Source organism: Gouania willdenowi, chromosome 15 (genome assembly GCF_900634775.1).
Source record: "Gouania willdenowi chromosome 15, fGouWil2.1, whole genome shotgun sequence".
Taxonomy (NCBI): domain Eukaryota; kingdom Metazoa; phylum Chordata; class Actinopteri; order Blenniiformes; family Gobiesocidae; genus Gouania; species Gouania willdenowi.
In genome coordinates, this window is record NC_041058.1 from 2,207,191 (window position 1) to 2,216,946 (window position 9,756).

General features: G+C 38.8%; 1 protein-coding gene and 1 long non-coding RNA gene across 2 annotated transcripts; one reads left to right on the top strand and one right to left on the bottom strand.

Annotated features, from left to right (window-relative positions):
- The first annotated feature begins 737 nt into the window (after positions 1-737).
- LOC114476889 (uncharacterized) lies at positions 738-4,948 on the top strand. Its single transcript, XM_028468883.1, has 5 exons — positions 738-1,345; positions 1,717-1,886; positions 3,301-3,380; positions 4,586-4,677; positions 4,901-4,948. Exons 1-5 carry the CDS (start codon positions 746-748, stop codon positions 4,946-4,948), a joined length of 990 nt encoding a protein of 329 aa, XP_028324684.1. The 5' UTR covers positions 738-745.
- Positions 4,949-6,870: 1,922 nt separating this feature from the next.
- Positions 6,871-9,381, bottom strand: LOC114477247 (uncharacterized). The gene is made up of 5 exons (XR_003675686.1): positions 9,105-9,381; positions 8,448-8,481; positions 8,230-8,294; positions 7,957-8,026; positions 6,871-6,938 (listed from the first exon to the last, which is right to left on the bottom strand). It is a non-coding gene; the product is annotated as an uncharacterized LOC114477247 (long non-coding RNA).
- Positions 9,382-9,756: the final 375 nt, after the last annotated feature.

A 9,756-nucleotide genomic window follows, 5' to 3' on the forward strand; every position in this document is an offset into this window, starting at 1 on the left:
TAACTAAGCTATATAAACTATGTTTATACACAGAAAAATACACAACAGGGAACAATACAATAAATCCAAAATTACACAACGCAACGACTCCAAAATTAAACTTAAAGAAAAGGCACAAAATGTTCAAAATTGCACAAAAAATGAAAAAAAAAAAAAAAACAAATAAAAAAATTACAGAAACATATACAAAACTACGGAGCCCCAGACATGACATGGTAAAAAAAAATATTAACTCGTGCGCACAAAATACTAAGTCGTGCGCACAAAATACTAATTCGTGCGCACGAAATACTAATTTGTGGCCACGAAATAAGTATAACGTGCGCACGAAATACTAATTCGTGCGCACAAAATACTAATTCGTGCGCACGAAATACTAATTTGTGGCCACGAAATAGGTATAATGTGCGCACGAAATAATAATTAATAATATTAATAACATTCCTGGTCAGCTGGGTGAGCAAATCGAGCGCACCTTCTCTAAGGTATTTAAGGTAGAGGCAGGAAGAGAGGCTAAAGTTACACGATGGACAGGGATAGTATGATTGAGTTTTATTTTAGGCTGGGAAGAGCTACAAGACATTCTGAAAAGCCTGGCATTGCAAAGAACCATTATTACCGAGAGGCATTTAAACAGAATATTGAGAGCCAGGTTGCTTTGCCGGCGGAGGTACGACTTGGACGCCGGGATAGATTTCATTGTTGACCAACTGCAAGGCCCTGAAAGGATCACGGTTACCGGTGGATGTATACAAAGTGTAAACAACACGGTATTTCTATCAGAAAAGAAGACGTCAGGATCCTCCTCTCTCTACTGGACCCCATCGGTTCTCACGTTCGTCAGAGCAGACGTCTCAGAAGGAGGCAATATTTTGCTCAGGGACCTAACTTTGTGTGGCACATAGACTCATACGACAAACTGAAGCCATATGGGATATGCATTAATGGCTGCATTGACGGGTTCTCGCGCAACATCATTTGGCTGCGGGCCGCCCTCACTAACAGTGACCCGAAAGTTATCGGGGGGTACTTTGTGGACGCAGTGGAGCGATGTGGGGGCTGCCCCAGGCTCGTACGAACTGACATGGGCACTGAGAACGTAGTGGTGAGAGACATTCAGCGGTATTTACGGAGAAATGACGCGGATGACAGAGCAGCGGAGAGAAGCTACATCACAGGAGCAAGTACCGCGAACCAGAGAATTGAGAGCTGGTGGGGAGTGATGAGAAAACAAGGAATCGAATCCTGGATCACACTTCTAGCAGAACTGAAGGATGAGGGATTCTTCGCTGGGGATTTCGTTGACAAAGCCTTGTCACAGTTCTGTTTTATGCCATTCATTCAGGTAAATAGCTACTGTGAGTTTATGTTCATGTGTGTGATGTACTGATTCTTTAGACCACAGATTCTCAAACTGTGGTATGCGTAACACAGCAGGCTCCATCTAGTGGTACGCCAAATAGACACTTAATTAAATATAAATACAAAAAAAGTGTTTTCTTTTCCTATATTTAAACACAGTGTTAATGTTCATACTGTATGTATCACAATGCAATTTAAGGTACTTTTATTTTCTTAACACAAACTTTTTCTTACCCACTGCAAAGGCATGTAGAGAATAAAGAGGACTATATTCCACCTAATGTAAGCCCTAATCACTGTATAAAAATACACTGTATACCAGCTGTGACTTAATCATAATTGTTTCTTCAACAGGAGGTATTAAATGACATCCGGAGTGTTTGGAATGCTCACCGTATAAGGCCCTCCAAGAACACTAACGTGCCCAGTGGGATACCTGATGTCATGTACATCGCCCCTCACCTTTGGGGTGCAGAAGAATGTCTTGTTCCACTGACTGAAGATTTGACCACATGTAAAGAAAGGTGCACATTTTTTAGTTCAGTCCATGTGATGTGGACATGTTTGATTTGTGTACAATAATAATGGGGAATCAAGCTTGGAGTTCCATCTACCTTGTCCCAGGCACTTGATTTATATTTTCATCTGAGGGACACGGTTCGTCCTCAGTTATTTGAGGCTATTTGAATGGACAACAAATCGTGAGGTACATTTGGTACTTTAGTACATTCTTTTAATAGCATAATGTACATATTACTTTTTATATTTGTGTGATCATCTTGTGTCTTTGTTTAAACCAAAATAATCAGAAAAGACTATATAACTTTTCAATTTTACCTATTTTTCAGTAAATTAGCTCATCATTAAGTATTGATAACAAAAGTTAGCTACAAAATAAGAAATATTTAACTTAAATAGTTTAACAAGTTAGACAAAATCTATCTTTTGGGGCTAGAGTCATTATTCTTCAGTAATATTAAACTTGTCAAACTGTAATAGCTTCAAAAGTTGTTCATAAAGTTTGGTTGTTATATGTTTTTGGTATTTGGCTTTAGGGTAAAGTTCAAACAAAAATAAACTGATCTCCTATTGGCATCACCTAAATGGTAACACAAAAAATATCCATTTAACCATTTATAACAAGGACAATAGCACCCTGGACAGCAACCACACAGACTGGCAATGACATCATGATTCTAATATTATGATCAATTAGACAAGAAAACCAAATAGACGACTGTATAGTGTATCATTATGATGGTTGTATCATCAATGCTCTGTATTTTTCCTGAGCCTCTGTTTTTATAATGATGGAAGAAAATAAAACAATTGAATGTTTGATGAATAATCGTCTTCCATTATCAGTCACAGCACATTTATAATGCTAGAAAGTAACTATGGGTGGTGTCATTAGAATTGTTCAAGTGTGAAGATGTATTGAATGTAACCAAGAGGATATCAACATTTAGTACAAACTTGAATGGTTTATTCATTGGTCTGTTTTCAAAATACACCACATTGAAAAACAGGTTGTATTTTGTACATAATAACAGGATAAGAATTATTTGTATATATTTAAACTTCTTTAAAGTGTAAACCACTAATGTAAACAACTGACTATATTTTAAATACCATGAAAACATCATTCAAGGCTCACTTCCTTTTTTTTTACTGGGGTTGCTACAAAACACTGTAATAATAATATAAAACATGCTTAATCAACTGGATTTTGGTATTTGAAGTGGAGCTGTACATATGCCTAGTCAGTGTATCTGCAGAAGACAGCGCTCAGCATTCTCCCAGTTTGTAGAACAGTAACTGTACGCTATAATTGGAATATTTTCAGCTCTTCACCCGCTCATGAAGTAGTCATTTCTTGTGGCACTAACCGGAGTAACACAGGATGTTTTTTTCCGATATTGCTGTCCCCGTCCCCAGCAATGTATTGCTTTGCTTCTGTCCCGGCACTCCCCTCTGCTTCTGCAAACTGGGAGAGCGCCGAGTGCTGTCTACTGCAGGTAAGACACCGACTAAGCATACATACCTCATACAAACCCCATTTCAAAAAACCCGAACCATCCCTTTAAGCTTACCATTTGACTGTGAAAGAACACAGCAACCCCTTTAAAGGCAGATGAAATAAAACGCTGAACATAAAAAAAGCAACAATGACATACATATTACAAATAGCAAAACCATCCATTCGAACAAGGAGCTGTCACATCCTTCATGTTATTGTTTATATTACCTACACCACATCCATTACCCACATTGAGCTTGTGAGAATGTTGTTAAATTCGCTGCGAAAATCTGGATAGCTGTTGTAACCAATGGGCAGCTTTAGTACACATCCACATGTGTGGGACTGTGGTCTACGGAGGAAATCTGTGGTTTCTATGAACTCAATTAGTATGACATTATCCAAGAGATCAGACCCTGTACAGAACCGCAGGAAAAGCTGAAGATGGTTACAATCAATTTCCCCGATGTACCTTTTCAGGTAACGAGAAACTGTTGACTGGGCAGCTGTCATCTCCTCTGGAAAATTTAGAAGCCCCTTCACTGTTTTTGCAGTTGGTTTTTTTTGTGTAATGAAATGATGCAGTCCTTCTTGTGGTAGTAAACCAGCTACAGAACCCACAACAGGACGCCAGCACTTAATTACATACATTGGGGCCTGAACTATTACTTTGTGTCCAATCTGTGCCAAAACTGGGAGCAGTGTGTCTTTGGTGGGGACTTGCTTGCATTCATGTGCATCGAGTATATCCAGCAATTCATCTGTGTCAACTGAATTAAAGTCCTCTAAAGCCTTCAGAAGGACAGATCTTTCTTCTTGTGATACATACAGTAAAAAGGAATCCTTAAAACTACTGGTTGTCGAGCCATACAGCACTTCTTCGAGAAATGGTATTGCAAGTTTTACTGGGAAGTAACCTGCTTGTTTCCACCCTACTACAAATACTCTAGCTACAGCCTGCCATTCTTCACACTGAAAGTCATGCCTGATGAAGGGGACTTTCACCTCAACTCCCAGTGTGCAGCTGTCATAGAAATCCATCCAAAATTCTGTCAGGCAGTCTCGCAAAACACCATTTCCTTCCCCCTGTTCAAGCTCTCCATTTGGTAAACGCATTTTGATGTTGACCTCAGATGCAATAATTTTTGGGTCCTTGAAGGCACTGATCAAGTCAGTGAGACAGTGACCTCTTCTTATGATCAGCGTTACAGGACAAGATAGTGGTTCAGGAAGTGCTTGAGCTGGAACACCGGCCTCCCCTGCAAGCACCGGTGACAGATCCACTGTTTGATGAGGTGCATCGTCCTCTTTTTCTGGAAAGGGTGTTTCGAGGTTTGGTTCATCCACTGTTACATAACTTACATCCCCACTTATAATAATAATTGCATCAGAATCTTTGCTTTCGTCCAGAGTTAGCAGACCATCCCATGGTAATGTGTCGTTCAGTTCCAAATTATCACTTGTGGAAGCTCCATCATTAATTCCGTAGTGGTTTGGTGATTCTGAATTTCTGAACAGATCCTCAATGGCCTGACTCTGTTCATTGTCAGTGAGATCTACCACTGATGGTTGGCTTATTTCGTGATCACCTGCCTCCACTCTTGAGGGCTGCTGTCTTGTTGTCTTCTTGGTGCACAGATAAAGTCGCAGCATCCTGACTTTGCTTTGGCTATACAACTCGTCTACTGTATTGGACACTTCAACATGTATCTGTGAGCTCTCAATATGAGTTGAATAGTGTGAAAGACTTTTGTTTTTTTTTGATTGGCCTTCTGGGAAAAAAAGATTTTCAGCAATACCTTTGATATTTGCCACTGTTTCGTCTTTGTCAATAGAAAGATGCCTCGTTCCTCCACCACTTACAGCCCTCACCTGTTTGTACCTTTCCTCTTCCTCATCAAAATCCATCCAGCCAACCTCAATTCGTCTCAATTTCCGTTTGGCATTTGTATTTCCTGCCCACTGAGATAATTTCTTTTTTGGAGGCATCCCGTCAGCTCCAGACAGTCTTTGTCGTAGCTTTGAAAGTATGGATTCTTTTCTGGATGGTGATTTTTGCGACAGTGCTGCTTGTCTGCAAAAGGCCACAGTGGAGACTCTATCTCCAACTTTGGGGATGTACTTTGCCAGGTCACTGTCTGTCATTAACGGAATGACAGTTTCATCAATCTGTAAAAACAAAATATACTCCAAGTCAATAAATAAATGAATTAGAACATACTAATGCATAATATAGAATGCCAATGAATATTTAAAGGAAGTTAAGAATATTGGGCTCAATTCTCCTGTTTGGACTTAAACGCCTTTTTGCGCTTCTCTTCTACGCGTATTCTCCGGTCCAAGCTGCTGACACGCCCACCGCGCGTAAAGAGCCAAAAAGCGTACATGTGTGAATGAAGGCGGGTTGAAAGAAAGGAGGCGGTGATGTCATTTTTTTGGGCTGTCTAGAAATCACGGAACCTGGAGCTTTCCCAATGCTTGTGAATGTCATTGAAAATTATAAAGTTCACTTTTAATTTGAAATGTCTTCGTTGATAAACAGTATAACAGGTTGATTTAATCAGACCATTGATCAGATTATTGCAGTGTGACTGAGGATAGGCCGCATTCTGTCCGAGTCACAGTTAAAATCTCTCTCCTTGATCATCATCGTCATCATCATCATCATCGTCATCGCTGTAAAGCGTGATGGAGTTAGATGCGCTGGAGATATGAGGAAATAACGCGGTCGCAGAGCGTCCTGCTTTAATACAGAGGGATGTTTACAGTGAAACAGAACTATTGGCTTCCATAATACACAGTTTTAAATATAAATAGTTTAAAATGACCTGAGCTTAGCCTCATTAATATATGCGTGGGAACAGTTTGTGGTCCATCCTGATCTGCATATGCCAGCTTGTTTCACTTTGTAGTGGATCAAATTGTGACTTTACGTTGGATATAATATGAAAATAGTTGAATCACTGTGACCAACGTGGACAGAAGTCTGTGGCTGTCAGAGTTTTAATTAATCGTGCAGCAGCATCTGAGTGATCACAGCAGCAGCTGCGTGACGCACAAGTCCGTGTGGCTTCAAATGTAACTAAGTCCATATTTCTAGTGCAATATAATGTTTCACCTCATTTTATGTAACTACTTTTGATAACATTAGCTTTTGATAATGATGCAGATATTTTTTCAGCATGAGATGACTGAGAACTATTTTAAATTAATGTGTAAACAGTTGATTTTTTGTACATTTGATTACATTAAAAATGAAAACGTAAATTTGCGCGCGCACACACACACACACACACACACACACACACACACACACACACACACACACCACACACACACACACACACACACACACACACACACACACACACACACACACACACACACACACACACACACACACACACACACACACACACACACACCACACACACACACACACACACACACACACACACACACCCCTCCCTTACATTTTCATCTTCAATTTCTGGATCACATCTTCAAGTTTGCGCTCCATCAAAAATTCTCGCAGCTGAGTATCCATAGTTGATCACTAAACCACAGGAAAACAAAATTAATTAACAAGTAGTAGATTTTTGAAAATGAATGAATTAAAAAATTTATTAAATTAAAAAAAAATTAAATTGGGCTTTAAGCTTTTATTGGTCATGTATATGTTGTTACACATATATTGAAATGTGTCCTCTGCAATTTAACCTATCCCTGGGGAGCAGTCCTAGCATAGTGGCCCACCACCATACAATATGAGAAAGCACACAATATACAAGAGGATATATCTGCACTTTGTACTGTTTCAATTAAAATTCATTAAAATAAGGTGTTGCAGCCTATGTGGAAGAGAGTAACCAATTAAAAAAATAATATGCTGTTCCAATACTTTAAAGATGCTTATCTTGGGAGAGCTGACCACAGTGTCACAATTCCCATCTTGAATATAGAAAGTGAATGTCAAAAGACCATTGCTAGAGATGTTTTTTCAGTGTTTAATGACATATAACGTTTATTCAAATACACAATTGTGCCCACGGTAAGACCATTTATCCATATAATGTGATAATATAATATATACATATTCAATTATATATCTCTCTTACACACACACCATGGTGACCACCTCCAAACCAGCAAAGACAAGGTTGTAAACAAAACTCTATAGACTCATATTATTATGCATGAATTGAGTTTGACTGAATACAATGAGTTGAGCATTTGTCCACTTCAGCCTAAAAGCTCCCCAAATATTATTAAGGGAAGATGATTCAGTGTCCATCCAGTCATTTAATTTGGGACTTTAGTGCCGGTTCACGGTAGGAGCTTACGACTGGGTTGCCGATCACCCGGAACTAAAACAACTATGACCCCGTCTTGAAGCTAGCAAACAGTGGTTGGCCGGAAAGTTTTCAAAATAAAAGCAGTTTTAGTAACATGCGCTACACATGCCAAAATAATCATTAAAAAACGTAGCACACCGGTGTCACGGTCTGAGTTAGCATGGTTTTAAAAGAGAGACACCTGTGACACGGAAAACTCTGGCTTTATGCTCAACATACCTCGCTTAGTAGTACACGCCTCTGCTCTGCTTGAGAAGTGCCATGTGTGTCCACGCCAGGACTGCAGCTCCTGCAGACACGAGTTTACGGCTACATTATTAGCACAACAAACCAACGTGTAGTAACAGGATGAGGATAAAAAGTTTGTAAGTTTTGTGAGACGTCAGCAGATAGGCTACCCGTTGTAACAAAGTATTAAACATAAGCCTAAATAACTGCCAAAATGCGGGATAACAAGATATTGACGTGAACAGAAAAAGAAAAGACAATCACCTTAACTTCATCACTTCAAGTAGGCTGCAGTTTCTTGAGAAGGTGCGCTCGATTTTTTTCCCCAGCTGTCCAGGAATGTTATTAATATTATTAATTATTATTTCGTGCGCACATTATACCTATTTCGTGGCCACAAATTAGTATTTTGTGCGCACGTTATACTTATTTCGTGGCCACAATTTAGTATTTTGTGCGCACGAGTTAATATTTTTTTTTACCATGTCATGTCTGGGGCTCCGTACAAAACGTTTCCTAAAACACAGACAAAATGACTCAAATTACACAAAAACAGCGTCCAAAACCACAAAACAGATACACAACAGAAACACACAAAATGACTCCAAAAAAAAAAAAACACACAAAATTTGTATTAAATAAACTGACTGAAAACGGATAAAATTACAAAAACACAAAATGACTCCTAATACACACAAAACCAAAAAAAAAACAAAAAACTGATTAACAAATAAACTCATTATACAAAACTTCAAAAATACACAAAATGACCAAAAAATACACCCAAATCAACTCCAGAAATACACAAAACAATACTGTACACAAAGTGACTTCGACACAAATTTGTGGTACATGACATTTAACAAAACAGCATAATACACAAACCGACTCCTACAACACAAAACACACAACAGAAATACAGTGACTCAAAAACACCAAAAGGATAAAATCAATACCAACAACCCCTTTGTTAGTAAAGCTTATTACCTATAATGAATTTTATTTACAAGCTCCATCAAAGGTCAGATTTAATACTAGAGGTTTAGTTTAAAACCTTATTTTAAAAAGTCCTTTGGAACAGCCAGAAAAAAACAACAAAACAAAAACACCTGATACACAGTCGCCGCCATTTTGCTCACCTCAGACACCTGTAGTGACTTCACGCCGTCTTTTGGTCCCAATAGGTCCACCTCGTCCTTCTCTCTGGTGACGGGCAGAGCGTCTCTGGTGGCGTCTCGTATGTAAACAGTGCACCTGACTGCACAACAACAGCTTCACACACAACACACACACACAAACACCCCCAGGTTCTCCTCAGTGACAAATAAAACCACATCAAAGCAAATGTGGAGGAAAGAACTAAGATTAGGTAGAACAGTTTCTGTAAAATATAAATACATAAAACATGTTGCTGCTATATTTGTTTTTACTACAGTGCACTAAAAATGTCCACGTCACTGGACTCTGGCTTTTTTTCAAAATAAAAGGAGAAGCAGAGATCAGGAGATCAAAGTACATTTCCTGAAAAACAGTCATCTCAATAAATGAAACCTTAAAAGAAAAAAGATTAAAAAAACCTCGCTGGAATTATTTCGTGAAAGTCAAGAACACATCAAAGCCATTGGCAGATACCTCTGGGGAAGACTGGCAGTTGACTGTCAAAATTTGTCAAGAGAACAAAGCAAATTTCCCGAAAAACAGTTTTCTGAATAAATTAAACCTTAAAATATTATTCAAAAAGAAGGCAAAGACATAAAAGCGATCAGCAGACGCCTCTGAGGAAGACTAGCA

Bases quoted from the DNA above. Each gene is read 5' to 3' on its own strand.
- LOC114476889 (XM_028468883.1), top strand. From the start codon at position 746: ATGTATACAAAGTGTAAACAACACGGTATTTCTATCAGAAAAGAAGAC. The intron at 1,346-1,716 runs GTAAATAGCTAC...TTTCTTCAACAG, and splicing joins GTTTTATGCCATTCATTCAG to GAGGTATTAAATGACATCCG. The intron at 4,678-4,900 runs GTGCATCGTCCT...ATTTCTGAACAG, and splicing joins CAGATCCACTGTTTGATGAG to ATCCTCAATGGCCTGACTCT.